At 42.7% G+C, this 16,642-nt stretch overlaps 1 protein-coding gene across 11 annotated transcripts in view; it reads right to left on the bottom strand.

Annotated features, from left to right (window-relative positions):
* rims1a (regulating synaptic membrane exocytosis 1a) overlaps positions 1 to 16,642 on the bottom strand; it is an 879,579-nt gene that overhangs the window by 440,372 nt on the left and 422,565 nt on the right. For all 11 annotated transcript variants that reach the window (XM_072557828.1, XM_072557837.1, XM_072557845.1 and 8 more), the window contains one exon: positions 5,662 to 5,990. In XM_072557828.1, the coding sequence (XP_072413929.1) occupies positions 5,662 to 5,990 (329 nt within the window). The remainder of the gene's footprint in view (positions 1 to 5,661; positions 5,991 to 16,642) is intronic.

The raw sequence follows: 16,642 nt of genomic DNA on the forward strand, positions 1-16,642 counted from the left end.
GCAATTGTTGAGGGTAAAGCAGTGGATGTTGTGTACTTATATTTTACTTAAGCTTTCATCAAGGTAGGCTCATGGTAGGCTCATCCAGAACATGGAATCCATGGTGACTTGGCCGCATGGATTCAGAATTGGCTTGCCCATTTGAAAGCTAAGGGGAGTAGTGGAAGGATGTTTTTCTACTTGGAGGTCCATGATTAGATCCATGCAGGGATCCAAACTGGGACCTCTGGTGTTTGTGAGATATATAAATAACTTGGATGAAAATATAGTTGGGTGGGTAGTAAGCTTGCAGATGGTACAAAGATTAGTGGAGTTGTGGGTGGTGTAAAAGGTTGTCAAAGGACTAGTGGGAGATAGATCAATTGCAGATATGGACTGAGAAATAGCAGATGGAATTTAACCTGGGAAAGTGTGAGGTGCTGCACTTTGGAAGATTAAATCTTAAGGAAAAGTATACAGTCAATGGACCCTGAACAGGACTGATCTTGAGGTTCAAGTCCATAGTTCCCTGAAAGTCGCCACTCAAGTAAATAGGGTAGTAAAGAAGGTGTGTGGCATGTTTGCTTTTATTGGTTGGGGAATTGAGTACAAGAGTGAGGATGCCATGTTGCAGCTTTATAAGATTTTGGTTTGACCACACTCAGAGTTTTGCATTCAATTTTGGTCACCGCATTAAAGGAATGACGTGGAGGCTTTGGAGAGGGTGCAGCAGATTTAGCAGGATGCTGGCTAGATTAGAGGGTATGAACTACAAGGAGAGGATAGAAAAACATAGATTGTTTTCTCTGGAGTGGCAGAGGCTGAGGAGAGACTTGATAGAATGCTACAAAATTATGAGATGCATCGGTAAGGTTGACAGTCAGAATCTTTTCCAGAGTTGAAATGTCTAAAACGAGAGGGGCATGCACGTTAAGCTGCAAGGAAGCAAGTTCAAAGGAGATGTGAGGCAAGTTTTGTACACAAAGAGTGGTAGGAGTTTGGAATGTGCTGCCTGGGTTGGGGGAGGCCAATATGATCACGGCTTTGAAGGCAATTTCAGATAAGCGCGTGAATATTCCAGGAATGGAGGGGCATGGACCAAAGGCAGACAGAAGGGATTGGTTTAATTTGGCATCCTGTCTGGCGCAAAATTGTGGGCCAAAGGGCCCCTTCCACTACTGTAGAGTTCTATGTTCTATGTTCTAGACTACTAATGCAAAAACTCAGCTAATCTTCTGGGGACCTCGGTCTGAATCCCGTGACAGATGACGGAATTTGAATTAATGAAAAGAAGAGACTCTGGAATTCAAGATCTCAAAAAAATGAAACCGGGCAGATCAGTTGGCATCAACCTCGGTATTGGAAAAAGAACTTGCAAAGTCTTCCTTATTAAATCTGGGGATTTGTAGCAAAACTGGGAGGGCTGTCTCACAGAATAGTCAAGTAACAATGTCATACTCACAGAATCACACCTCACAGACAAGATCCCAGATACCACCATCACTATCTCTGGATATGTCCTGTTTAACAAGCAGGATATACCCAGCGCAGAGGATTATGTGTGACTGGCTGCAGCTTCTCACAGACCATGTGGTTCAGTTGAAGCACCAGGTGGACACATTGAGGAACATACAGGGGCAGAGAATGCGATAGACATGAGATATGGGTGAGTGGTCACACTGCAGGTTCAGTCAGGTAGACGGGTGATCGCCAGCAGAGGCGCCAGTCTCCTGTGGCTACTCCCCTCTTTAATAAGTAATAAGTAATAAGTTGGATACTGATACAACAGCAACCGGGCTTGTGTCACTACAATTGGTACTGCTACATGGCAAGGTTGAGCCAAGTCCAAGCGAGCGATTTTTTTTTAGCCCTACAGTGTGGAAACAGACCCTTCAGCCAAACAAGTCCACACCGACCCTCTGAAGAGCAACACACCCAGACCCATTCCCTATATTTACCCCTGACTAATGCACCCAACACTATGGGAAATTTAGCATGGCCAATTCACCTGGCCTACACATCTTTGGATTGTGGGAGGAAACCGGAGCACCCGGAGGAAACTCACGCATATATTGAGTTTAATTCTGGTGGCCAAATTACAGGAAGGATGTTGAGATTTTTGAGAGGGTGCAGTAGAAGTTTAACAAACTGCTGCAAGGATTAAGGGATATGAACTATAAGGCAAGTCTATAAAAAAAGTTTTTTTTTCCTCTGGAGTGGTGGAGGCTAAAGGGAGACTTGATAAAAGTCTATCAAATTGTGAGCTAGGATTGACAATCAGAACCTTTTTCCCAGAATTGAAATGTTTAATACTAGTGGTCATGCATTTAAGGTGAGAAGGGAAAAGTTCAGAGATGCGAAGGGCAGGTTTTGTTTTACACAGAGAGGAGTAGGAATCTATAATGTGTTGTCAGGGTGGTAGAGGAGACATATATGATGGGGTGACGGGGACATTTATACAAGTACATGAATATGCAAAGAATGCTTGGTATTGTGGTGCAAACATCAGAATCTCCCCCAATGTCAGCAAAAGTGAAGAACTGATCATTGACTTCAGAAAAAAAAGAAATTAGATAAGGGCGGCACAGTGGCTCAGTGGTTAGCACTGCTGCCTCACAGCACCAGGGACCCGGGTTCAATTCCTGGCTCGGGTGAGGATCTATGTGGAATTTGCACATTCTCTGTGTATATGCTTAGGTTTCCTCCCATAAAGATATGCAGGTCAAGTGAATTGGCCATGCTAAATTGCCCATAGTGTTAGATGTGTCAGTCAGGGGTAAATATAGGATAGGGGAATGGGTCTGGGTGGGTTACTCTTCAGAGAGTCGGTGTGGACTTGTTGGGCTGAAGGGCCTGTTTCCATACTGTAGGGAATCTAATCTGGACACACCTCTACCTTTTGAGAAGATTTGTAGATCAGGTTGAGATTCTGGATGGACGCCTGCTCATTGAGCTGGAAGGTTCATTTTCAGACATTTCATTACCATATTATGGTAACATCTTCAGTAAGCCTCCGGATGAAGCACTGCTGATGATTCCTGCTTTCCCAGCTGATTTCTCAGCAACAAACCCAAACAAGCAGACAAAACCACCCAGAAACCCTAACCACTCTCCCCTACATCAAAGGCACTTCGGAAATGACTGCCAGATTACTCAGACCCCTTGGCATCATGGTAGCCCACAAACACACCAACACACTAAAACAGTAGCTAATGAACTTGAAAGACCCTATAACAGACAATAAGCAAAACTAAAGTTATTTACAAAATAGTAAGCTTTGAGAATATTTGTAGCTCAGGTTAAGGTTTGCTCGCTGAGCTGCAAGGTTCATTTCCAGACATTTTGTTACCCCACAAGGTAACATCATTAGTGGGCCTCAGGCAATGCTAAAAATTCCTGCTTTCTATTTATACATTTGGGCTTCTTTGGGTCCGTGATGTCATTTCCTGTGGTGGTTATTTCCTGTGAAATAACTTCCTGTTCCTTTTCTCAGGGGGGTGTTTTTTGATAGAGTTCCAGTTGGAATGCCATGCTTTTAGGAATTCTCATGTATGCCTTTGTTTGGCTTGTCCTAGGATGGATGTGTTGTCCCAGTCAAAGCAGTGTCCTTCCTCATCCGTACAAGAATTCCTAGAAGCATAGCATTCCAACTGGAACTCTATCAACAAACATATCGAGTTAGACCCCATCTACTGTCCCCTGAGAAAAGGAACAGGAAGTGACTTCACCACAAGAAATAACATCACCAACCCAAAGAAACCCAAACATATAAATTTTCAACATTGTTTCGTCTGAGGCCCACTGAGTAGGGTAATGAAATGTCTGGAAATGAACCTTGCAGCTCAGCGAGCAAGCCTGCATCCAAAATCATTTACAAAATACTGTGCATGAACTGTAATAAACACTACATTGGACAAACAGGAAGAAAATTAGCCACCAGGATACATGAACATCAACTAGCCACAAAACGACATGACCCTCTTTCACTAGTATCCTTACATACAGACAAGAAAGGACACCACTTCAACTGGGACAACACACCCATCCTATGACAAGCCAAACATAGACATGCACAAGAATTCCTAGAAGCATGGCATTCCAACCAGAACTCTATCAACAAACACATTGACTTGGACCCCATTTACCACCCCTGAGAAAAAGAATCACCATAGAAAATGATATCACCACAGGAAATGGCATCACCAACCCAAAGAAACCCAAACATATAAATAGAAAGCAGGAATCATCAGCAGTGCTTCGTCCGGAGGGTCACTGAAGATGTTACCTAGTATGGTGATGAAAATGTCTGAAAATGAACCTTCCTGCTCTGTGAGCAAACCTACATCCAGCACCCCTATCTACATCAATGAAGCAGAGATAGAGAGGGTTGAGAGCATCAAGATCCTAGGAGTGATGATAACCATCAATCTGTCCTGGATCTCCAACACAGAAGTGACAGTCAAGAAGGCACAACAATGCCTCTTCATCCTGAGAAGCTTAAGAAATTTGGCATATCCATAAGAACCCTCATCAACTTTCACAGATGCACCACAGGAAGCATTCTATCTGGGTGCATAAACAGCTTGATACTGCTCTGCCCAGGACCATAAAAAACTACAGAAAGTTGTCTATATAGCCCAGACCATTATGCAAGCTAACCTCCTATCCATGGACTCCACTTACATTTCTCATTGCCGTGGAAAGGCTGCTAACATCACGAAAGGCCCCTTCCATCCCAGTAATACCGTCTTTCATCAGACAGAAGATACAGAAGCTTAAGTACAAGTTCCAACAGCTTATTCCCTGCTGTTACTGGACTGCTGAATGAACCTTTCTAATTTTAATACTAATGTTGATCTTGATTTTGAGCACCTCTTGTTCAGTCGTAACCATGTATGCTTTGCTCTGTCTAAATACCCTATGATCTTTATGAACTTGTATGTTATGATCTGCCTGTAGTACATGAAAAACTAAACTTTTCACTATACTTTGGTAGATGTGACAAATCAACCAAATGGAGGGATATGGACCAAGAGTAGGCAGAAGGAATTTTTAAAAATCTGGCATCCTGTTTGGTACAACATTGTAGGCCAAGGGCCCAATCCCTGTGCCGTACAGTTCCATGTTCTATGCAGCATGTGGTAAAGGAACCACAAGTGGGAAAAACATACTTAACAATCTGCCAGCAGCAGATGCATCTGTCCATGACAGTGTCTGTAAGATAAGCTAATCACTGCCCAGTCTTTTTGATTCCCAAGTGATTTGGGTGGTTGGATAGCTCAGTCAGTTGAACAATGACACCGAGTGCCACCTACAGAGTGAGCTCAAATCCTGTACTGGCAAGAAAATTAGGGAGACCCACCTTCTGTTCCTCAAACCTTGCCTTAAGCATGATGACTCTTATCATAAAGCCACCATTCTTAACAACAGAGCAGCCTCTCAGACTGCGGTAACTTTCCCCTCTCATCAAATCTCATGCACAACTTGGCAATTGTAAGGTCAGGAGATTTAACAACAATGAAAGGCCACATGGAAGGTCAGAAAGTAGAAATCAAAATCACATCTCAAGGATTAAGCAATTAATATAGAGAAACATGCCATTTTAAAACAGCTCATCAGTTAACACTGATTTATGTCATTCAGCACAAAAAAAGATTTGGGTTTCAGGGTGATTTTGATTACCTGTCTCTTGGGGGTTCACTCCTCGATCTTGCTGAAGGCTGTTTCTGTTCAAAACCCATTTCTTGTCGAGTAAGCTCAGAGACCCTAGACTTGTCAGGAGGCATAACCTCCTGTGTTGCTCCTGCTGCACTTAAAGGAGTCTGGGATCGTGAACGTTCTTGCAGTCTTGCCTTTTTTTCCTTTGGTGCGCCTGAACCTATCCCTGTAGCTGTGTCACTCAAGGTCCCATCCTGATTGACGGGCTGTTGTGTTCCACTTCCAAAGAACCATGCTCCAGATTTTGTAAGAATTTCCTGCTGTTTACGGCATAAATTGCAAACCCACATTACCTGGTTAAAGACAAGAAAAATAATTAATTTACCTGACCTCAGATCCTGCCAATCAAAGTATGCATGTTGTTCGATTTGCATAACGGATCTTAACTCTAAATCTGAACACTAGAGTCCATTCCAGTTTCCATTAGCCGTTCTTACTTTAAAGATATATTTTTTAAAAAACTACAGAAGTTCTGATGAAGGGTCACTCGGCCCAAAATGCTAACTCTGATTTCTCTCCACAGATGCTGCCAGACCTGCTGAGCTTTCCAGCTATTTCTATTTTTGTTTCTGATTTAACGCAGATACAATTCTTTCGGTTTTTGATTACAAAAGAGCTACTGGCTCGATGTGAAATCTGAATAAATAGCTGAACATATTCATCTGCACTGTTTGTTGGGCTCCAATGCAAAATCAATTAAGGATCAGCAGTTTATCCAACACTCTGACCTAGGGAGCAGGGAAACAAAGTTTAATTGCTTTCAAACAAGATTTGTCACAAAGCGCATACATCTGAATATCACATGAGGACAGGACTGTGTTCATCTATTATACACGATTCATTTGTATAGTTCAGGAACACTGCCTGTGCAGAAGCACAAGGATCTGGTGCTTGGTTAAACACCAGATACCTACAAACACAGAAAAGGAACATTCTCAACAAGGGCAATAAAATGATAAACCACATGAAGCACAGTGGCTCAGTGGTTAGCACTGCTGCCTCATAGCACCAGGGTCCCAGGTTTGATTCCAATCTCAGGGGTGTCTGCGTGGGTTTCCTCCGGGTGCTCCAGTTTCCTCCCACACTCCAAAGATGTACAGGTTAGGTGAATTGGCCATGCTAAATTGCCTATAGTGTTAGGTGCATTAGTCGGAGGAAAAGGGGGTTTGGGTGGGTTACTCTTCAGAGGGTCAGCGTGGGCTTGTTGGGCCGAAGGGCCTGTTTCAACACTGTAGGGAATCTAAGCAGAGAACAACAACTTAGTAATTTAGGATTTCATTCTCTGTTCTGAGGTTTGGGCAATATGACCCTTTTACCCAAAAAGAAACACCTCTCTCAAATATATTTTTCTGATGATTATATGGCTGTTGACTTGACTAATTCAGATTTCCTGAAAACTGAAAATAATCAATGTTCAACTGATTAGAATTCAGTAACATCCTCCAATGTGTACTATGGTTAATGTATTTGGCTGTGTGATTTCACTAAGATTAGCGTTGAGTTTGCCTGTCACTTATCTACCTCACTCTGTCAGTTAGTAACATGTCACACAGTATTGCTTGTACAACATAAAATAAACTCTACACAGTACATAACTCATAACAAATCATCAGTGATTTAAATTAGTCTCCCAAGTCTTGTGGTAGCAAATTGGATATACTCAGTGTAGGAAATCTTACACTTTTAAATGAATATTGTGTCAAAATATTTTAAAGCTCAGCAATTAGTTTCTGAAGTTTACAGACTGTTGGAATATAATAAACACAGCAACCAAATTATACATAGCAGGTTCCTGCAAATGTGATGATGAGCAGATGATCATGTTGTTGACTGGGTCATAAACACTGACTGGGATACTGGATGCAACTTCCATGCTCTCTATCAATATAAAGTTAAAAATCACACAACACCAGGTTATAGTCCAACAGGTTTATTTGAAACCACAAGCTTTCAGGTCCCTGCTTCTTCCTCAGGTAGCTAGTGAATGAAGAAGGGGCAGGGCTTTAAAAGCGTGCGGTTTCAAACAAACCTGATGCACTATAACAAAGTGTTGTGTGATTTTGATTTTGTCCACCTCAATCCAACACCAGCAACTCCAAATCATATCTGACAAGGTAGCATCAGGGCTCATTTGGGAAGCAAAGCACCCTTGTTTAATGACACATTTGAAACATAGAACCTTTGACAGTATAACTCTTTCTCAGTACTGCATTAGACTGTCAGCCTTGACATTTGTATTCAGAGTAGGACTTGAATCCATAACTGTATCACTTTAAGATAACAGTAAAACAAATTGGGTCAGAAATGATCGAAAGAAAACAAAAACACTTGACTGCAATTGTGCTAGCTCTGTAAGAACCAACAGCATTTCTACTCCCAAAACACTTCTTATGAATGTTATCAAACAAAATTTGATACTGAGCTGCATGAGGAAATATTAAGTTGAATGTCCACAGGCTTGGTCAGAGGAGTAGGTTTTAAGTGGCATTTTAAATGATGAAGGAGAGATGAACGGAATTCCAGAGGAATAAGCAGCTGAAGGCTGCAGAAGAGTGAGGAGAAGAGGTGCACAAGGAAATTCACAAAGATGCCAAAACATATCTAAACTATCTTAATGATCTTTCCATTCTTTCCTTTGGATATTGGTGCCGACTTGACCGGGTCACAGATGTTCATGACTCTAGACAGTGACAGTCTGAGGAAAATCATGATCTGTATCAAAGGCATCCCACATGGTCCACTGTAGTCTCCAATCTACTAAGCTCTGCTCCCATTCTTCTCAACAGTGATCATAATGAACCTCTCAATGATTCTGATCTGATTCACTCTGCTTGCTGTCTGTTTAACAGTGATTCCAGTATCAGACTATGAACCAAGGTTGCAAATGGTCTGGTTCAATCTCAAACAATGGCCAGGGAAAGAGAGAGTTGATAGCTAGGGAGCAGAGTTTACAGTGCGGGACTGAAGACAATGTTTATTGTCTTCCCAAGATGTAATTGGAGGAAATTTCTGCTCATTCGGCCCTGGATGGTTGGAACTGATTATCAATAGTTGACGTGAGAAACCTAATGTTAATGTAATAAATATTTAATTGAATGAAGGAGGCTATAGGGGCTAATTGATCTTCTACTTTAATCTGTCGACAGTCCAGAATAAATGAAGACAACATCTCAGTGAAACCACATTCTTAAATAAGTGCCCCATTCAAAATCAGCTTGCTATCAATCATGCTTGGAAGGTGCTCATACCTACAACTTGACTGGCTAAGCATTGATAGCATTAGAACATAGCAATGCATTTGTTACAGAATGCCAATTTGTATATGGGAATTGGAGTGATTAGTTCAACTACAATACTAGAAACTGCTCATGAGTGGCAATAACCTGTGAGCCAGCTGGAGACCATGGTCATACATGAGGGAGTTTGAATAACTGACAATTCAGTGCAGAAGACAGAGGGTGACGATAAAGAGAGAAGGCAGTGGAGGGGAGTGCAGTGTGGCAAATGTGTACAGGAGATGGAAGTGCAAAGTGGCAGAAGGTCATGTGTTTTGGAAGATCAAGCACAGGTGGAAATTATATAGTGAATGGCAGAATCCTTAAGAATCCTGCAATGCAGAGTGGCCTGGGTGTGCAGGTCCATAGATCACTGAATCTGGCATTGCCGGTAGATACGGTTGTTGTGGAGTATATTGAAACTTTTGTGATTAAGCTACAGCCTAACAAGGTTGAGATTTACAAATGCTATTGCGGGTGCGGTCGAGACTAAGGAGAGTGGTTCAAAGGAGATATGAGAGTAGTGACAAATGAACTGTTGCCTAAACCTTGTGATTAAGATGTGGGGAATAGTTTGCATTAAATTATTAGAGTGTGTATTGGGAAGATATCATGGAATAGATTAACAGAAGGTACTGACCGTTATTTGCAATTTCGGGGAGGATAGAAAGAAATGTATAAGAGGCATGAAAAAGCTGTTACTGGCAACCACGTAATCTACATACAAGAAGAAATAAAGTTGGATATTTGAAAAGATCATGGACTCATTCCTTATTTCTTTGGAACCCAATGGCAGGATCACAAAGACAAATGTTGGAATACCAAAGACTCTCTTCACTCTATCAGCACGGCAAGGACTCTTCCATTCTAAAAGTCCTCAGGTGATAATGAAAACTCAGACCCACTTTGTCTAATGTGATGCATAACTTGTCTGAGATCTCTGACTTGAGCCCATGTTATTTACAGGCGTCTGTACTCAGCAAAGAGAGAGTGTGATCTCTGGCCTATGGCTCATTAGGTCCCATCAGCTCTAAGTCCATACAAAATATCCAGAAACATTTGAGGATGAAATGTATTAAGCAACAATTTAACTTCTCGAAAACTTTGACAGAAATTTGTCAGAAGTACGGAAACTCCATGGGACGATGGCCCTGGAAGATACTAAATGTGTTTGGAGTAAAACCACCCGATTAAAAGACAAAATATTGATTCACTGGTCTCTATGTGGAATGCAACAAACTAGACAGCGATAAGAGACCAATGAAAGAACTAACCATAACCGGGAAGTCAGTAATCTAAAGGAACAATTGAAAGCTGTTTGTGAAGAACTTAAACAACAAAACAAGAATTGGCTGAGAAAATGTAAGCTGCTGCAATGAAAACTTTTCCATCCCCACTTTCTCTGAGCGCTCCCCAATATATCAACTAAGATATATCCCAAGACTCAGGTACAGAGCGGCTTCCAGGAAAGCGAGACAAACAATATGGTTCCGGCTCTACTGGGTCTGAAGGAAAGGACCAGCCATTTAATTTACAGCCTGGAGCCAGAAGGAGGAAAATCCAAAGGATGAGAAGAAAGTATTCACATATAGGCAGCCCACATGCCTGTCAATCCCAAACTGGTGGAAAGATGGTCCAAAGAACAACCTCAACTAAAAAAGGGAGGTGTGAGAACATAGGATGAATTGGAAAAGCTTAAAATAGAAACAGCCTGAACCCTATGGATAGAGTGCACGTTTTGTCTGTCATGGTGTAAGGTAATGCAGGAGGGAAACTGACTATGAAGGTTAAGAAAGAATTAGGCGATAATGGCCAACTTATTGATGAAGGTTGGGCTGCAATCAGAAATTGGCCGAAGGACTATGGTCCTACTAAAACAGATTAGAGCAAGATTACGGCATGTCAGCAAAAAGGCAATGAGGAATTTCTGAACTATGCAGAAAAGCTTGTGGCAATCTGGATGGAAAATTCCTGCTTGGCAGAGGGCTCAAACGTGGAAGAAATTGACAGTAATAAACTAGCCCCCCTGAAATCTGTCTTTGTCACAGCATTAAAACCCAAACTAGTAAAAATGTTCAAAGTTACATGCCCGAATTGGGGGACCAGTCGCAAAATATACAGTGAAATCTAAAGCTAGGCTAAATGCTTGGAATGGAATATGGAATCTAAACTTATAACTATGCAGATGATAATAACAACATCAGAGTCTCAGTAGATAAATGCTGGTAAATGCCACAAATGTGGGTGAGAAGGACATTGGGCAAAGACCCATAGGATTAGGTCCTAAGCCTGCTCCGAGACAGGAATCTTACCCATCTGGGGACTATGTGACTGAACATGTATTACTGGAACACATTAAGGTTATTTACCCTGAACAGCAGAAGGCACTCCTGCTCTCCATTTGCCGAGAGGTGTGAGGGAGGAGCAAAGGACTTCTGGGAAGGTGAGTCTGACTGTTTAAAACACTTACCTCAGGCATCGGGGCCTACATTTGCCGAGAGGTGCAAGGGAGTAGTGAAGGACTTCTGGGAAGTTTTTAAGTGGGTGAAATCTAACCCCAGGACCCTACACTGTAGGGCCTCCGTCCCACCCACCTCCTCTAACCTTACTAAGAGTCTGTAAACTTGGTAAGTTTTCAGGTTTTTTTTTTCTTCTCTTCCTTTGTTTAGTTCTGTGCAGGCTTTCAGAGTAGCGGGATATGGATGTTAAGGCAGTTGCATGTTCCTCCTGCAGAATGTGGCAGGTGAGAGACACTTCACATGTCTCTGCCAATTGCATTTGCGGGAAGTGCACCCAACTCCAGCTCCTTGAAAACCAAATTAGGGAACTGGAGCTGGAGTTGGATGAACTTCGGATCATCCGGGAGGCTGAGGGAGAAATTGACAGGATGTACAGGGAGGTGGTCGCTTCCCAGACACAGGATAAGGACAGCTGGGTTACCCCTGTGGCCGTTCCCTCAGCAATAAGTATACCGTTTTGGATACTGCTGGTGGGTCAGCCTACCAGGGGAAAGCCATAGTTGTCGGGTCTCTGGCACACTGAACCTGGCACTGTGGCTCAGAAGGGAAGGGGAGGGGGGAGAATAGAAAAGCGCTAGTGGTAGGTGACTCAATAGTTAGACGGATTGACAGGAGATTTTGAGGTCACAAACAGGACTCCCGGAAGGTATGTTGCCTCCCTGGTGCCAGGGTCTGGGATGTCACCGATCGAGTTTACAGGATTCTGAAGGGGGAGGGTGAGCAGCCAGAAATCATGGTACATATTGGCACCAATGATAAAGCCAGTGGATCTGAAAAGTGGCTACAGAGAATTAGGTTGGAAGCTGAAGAGCAGGACGAGTAGAGTAGTGATGAAAATGTGTTTCTGGAAAAGCGCATATGCCCGAAACGTCAATTCTCCTGTTCCTTGGATGCTGCCTGACCTGCTGCGCTTTTCCAGCAACACATTTTCAGCTCTGATCTCAGCATCTGCAGTCCTCACTTTCTCCTCCGAGTAGAGTAGTGATCTCAGGTTTGCTACTGGTGTCATGAGAGAGTGAGGTGAGGAACAGTCAGAGTTTAACACATGGCTGCAAGGCTGGTGCAGGAAGGAGGGCTTCAGATACCTAGACCATTGGGATACCTTCTGGGTAAGGTGGGACCTGTACATGAAGGACGGGTTGCACCTGAACTGGAGGGGCACAAATGTCCTGGTTGGGAGATTTGCTCGTGTGATTCAGGAGGGTTTAAACTAGATTGGCAGTGGTGTGGGAATCAGAGCCACATATCTGAGAGGGAGAAAGTGCAGATGGGGCAGTGGCAGGATGTAGTGAATCTATTGTGAATCTATTTCATGTGATGAAATAAAGGGATTGGTTAAAGTGTGTCTGCTTCAATGCAAGGAGTGTCAGAAATAAGAGTGACGAACTTAGAGCATGGATCAGTACTTGGGGCCACGATGTTGTGGCCATAACGGAGACGTGGGTTTCACAGGGGCAGGAATGGTTGCTTGATGTTCCAGGGTTTAGAACATTTAAAAAGAACAGGGAGGGTGGAAAATGAGGAAGGGGTGAAGAATTGCTAATCAGAGAGTGCATCACAGCTACAGAAATGAAGGTTGTTGAGGAAAGTCAGTTGCTGAGTCAGTATGGATGGAAGTTAGGAACAACAAGGGAGCCGTCACCTCATTGCGGGTTTTCTACAGACCACCTAATAGCAGTAGAGATATTGAAGATCTCATAGGCGGGCAGATTCTGGAAAAATGCAGAGGTAGCAGGGTTGTAGTTATGGGTGATTTCAACTTTCCCAATATTGACTGGAACCTCCTAAGTGCAGATGGTTTGGATGGAGCCATTTTTGCCAGGTGTGTTCAGGAGGGTTTCCTTATTCAGTATGTAGACAGACCGACGAGGGAAGAGGCCATTTTGGATTTGGCAATGAGCCAGGACAGGTGTCAGATCTCATGGTGGAAGAACACTTTGGTGACAGTGATCACAACTGCCTAACATTTAACATAGCCTTAGACTGGGAAAGGAACAGTTACCGAGGGAAGATATTTAATTGAGGAAAAGGAAATTATGACGCTATCAGACAGGAGTTGGGAAGTTGGAGTTAGGGAGCAATTGTTCCACAGAAAGGGCACAGCAGACATGTGGAGACTGTTTAAGGAGCAGTTGTTGCAAGTGATGCACGCATTTATTCTTCTGAGACAGGTAAGATTAAAGAACCTTGGATGATAAGAACAGAGGACCTTCTCATCAAAAGGAAGAAGGCAGCTTACATAAGGTGGAGGAAGCAAGGATCTAGCACAGCTTTAGAGGATTACAGGCTTGCTAGAAAGGAGCTCAGAAATGGACCGAGGAGAGCCTGGAGGGGGCACGAAAAAGGCTTGCCAAATAGGATTAGGGAGAACCCAAAGGCATTTTACTCATACGTGTGGAATAAGAGAATGATCAGGGGAGAAGGCAGGGCTGATCAGGGATAGCATAGGGAACTTGTGCGTGGAGTCTGAGCAGATAGGGCAAACCTTGAATGAGTATTTTGCTTCAGTTTTCTCAAAGGAAAGGGACGTTGTTGTGAATGAGAACTTTGATGAGCTGGGATACAGGCTTGACCAGATCAAGATTGAAGAAGTTGATGTGCTAGAAATTTTGGAAAACATTAAGATTGATAAGTCCCCAGGGCCAGACCAAATTTATAATAGGCTGCTCCAGGTGCTGTTGGCGAAGATTTTTGCCTCCTCACTCTCCACGGGAGTCATATCAGAGGATTGGAAGGAGGTGAATGTTGTTCCTCTTTTCAAGAAGGGGTAATAGAGAAATCCCTGGCAATTACAGACCAGTCAGTCTTACGTCTGTGGTCAGCAAAGTTTTGGTAAGAATTCTGAGGTATACGATCTTTGACTATTTGGCAAAGTATACCATGATTAAAGGCAGTCAGCATGGCTTTGAGAGGGGCAGGTCATGCCTCACAAATCTTATTGAATTCTTCGGGGACGTTACAAGACAGGTCAACAAAGGTCAAGCAGTGGATGCGGTGTATATGGACTTCAACAAGGCATGATTCCCCATGGTAGGCTCATTCATAAAGTCAGGAAGTATGGGTTACAGCGAGATTTGGCGATCTGGATTCAGAATTGGTTGGCTGAAAGAGCGCAGAGAGTGGTTGTGGATGGAAAGTATTCTGCCTGGAGGTCATTGTTGAGTGGGGTCCCGCAGGGCTCTGTTCTTGGGACTCTGCTCTTTTTAGTTTTTATATAAATGACTTGGATGAGGAGGTTGAGGGGTGGGTTAGTAAATTTGCAGATGACAGTAAGGTTGGAGGTGTGGTTGATAGTATCAAAGGGCTGCAGCGCGACATAGACAGGATGCAGAGCTGGGCTGAGAATTGGCAAATGGAGTTCAACCTGGATAAATGTGAAGTGTTGAATTTTGGAAGGTTGAACTCAAATGCTGAATATAGGATTAAAGACAGAATTCTTGGTAGTGTGGAGGAACAGAAGGATCTGGGTGTGCAAGTATATAGATCCCTCAAAGTTGCCACCCAAGTGGATAGGATTGTTAAGAAAGCATATGGTGTTTTGGGTTTCATTAGCAGGGGGATCGAGTTTAACAGCCACGAGGTTTTCCTACAGCTCTAAAAGTCCCTGGTGAGACCACACTTAGAATATTGTGCCCAGTTCTGGTCACCCTACTATAGGAAAGATAGAGGCGCTTTGGAGAGGGTGTAAAAAAGGTTTACCAAGATGCTGCCTGGACTGGAGGACTTGCCTTATGAAGAAAAGTTGAAAAAGCTTGGACTTTTCTCTCTGGAGAGAAGGAGGAAGAGAAGACCTGCTCAAGGTATACAAGATAATGAGAGGAATAGATAGAGTCAATAGCCAGAGACTCTTGCCCAGGGCAGGATTCACGGTATGAGGGGTCATAGTTTTAAGATATTAAGGGAAAGGTATAGAGGAGATGTCAGAGGTAGGTTCTTTATGCAGAGAGTTGTGAATGCATGGAATGCGTTGCCAGCAGTGGTGGTAGAAGCAGAGTCATTTAAGCAACTACTGGACAGGCACATGGAGAGCAGTGAGTTGAGGGGTGCGTAGATTAAGTTATTATATTTTACATTAGGATTAAACCTAGGCACAACATCGTGGGCCAAAGAGCCTGTTCTGTGCTGTACTTTTCTATGTTCTATTGTTAGTGTCTTGCTTGTTATTAAGCAATTAGAATGAGTAAGGTGGTCTCTCATCACAATGAGACAGATCTCACAATGGAATAAGATAATACAGAAGTTAAATGATGACAGGAAAAAAAAAGAAAAGCCAATTAAGTGCACCAAGAAGTGCCAGGAAGAATGGGAGGAAACTTCCCAACAAAAGAATCCAATCACTCAATGAACTCCTCCCAACTCTACTATCCTGGAGGCCAGCAGAAGCCAATTGAAAAGCAAAGCAAGAAAGAAAAACAGAGCTGAATCCACTCCTGACCCCAACAATGACAAGGAGCCCTATTTAGGCCCTTTGCAGATCAAGCAATGAAAAACAGTCCCAGCAAAAACTGCAAAAGTGATTGAACATACATACAAATGGGCCAACTGGCACAGTTATGACCTTGCGCTACCAAAAATGATCGACAAATGGTCCAAGAGGATTAAAAATACCTGGTGCAACTAGAAAAGCTGCAAAGGAAAAAGAAACACAGAGACAGATAGAAAAAGAGAGAGAGACAAGCTTTCAGTGCTGCTTTTCCTGAACTAAGTGTTAACTCTTTGTGGTCTGGTTTGAATGCATCTTTGTCTGCTGGTTGTTAAACGTTGTGTGACATTTGTGTTTTTGTTCCCTGGAGTTGGGGATCTGGAAATGCTTTCAAATAAGGTTGCATTTTGGGAATCTATGATGTTTGAAAGTGTGATTAATGTGATGTCCTTTTAAGCAATTGTGTAAAGCAAAAATCTGCGACGAAATGTTGATTTAAAAATTGGGTCGTAAAGCTTGGTAAAAATTTACCTCTTGAAATTGGAAACTGTCATTTTTAGAATTTCATTTTCTGACCAGAGACAACTTAAATACTGTTTAACACGAGTGATTCTTTATTTCTGGACAGTAAAATTTGCTCCTTGCAAAATGCACTTTAGTGCAAAAGTGTTCGCATAATACGAAAATTGTAATTTTGGCAATACAATCCACTTTGAACAAAATTTTGA

Source organism: Chiloscyllium punctatum, chromosome 3 (assembly GCF_047496795.1).
Source record: "Chiloscyllium punctatum isolate Juve2018m chromosome 3, sChiPun1.3, whole genome shotgun sequence".
Classification (NCBI taxonomy): domain Eukaryota; kingdom Metazoa; phylum Chordata; class Chondrichthyes; order Orectolobiformes; family Hemiscylliidae; genus Chiloscyllium; species Chiloscyllium punctatum.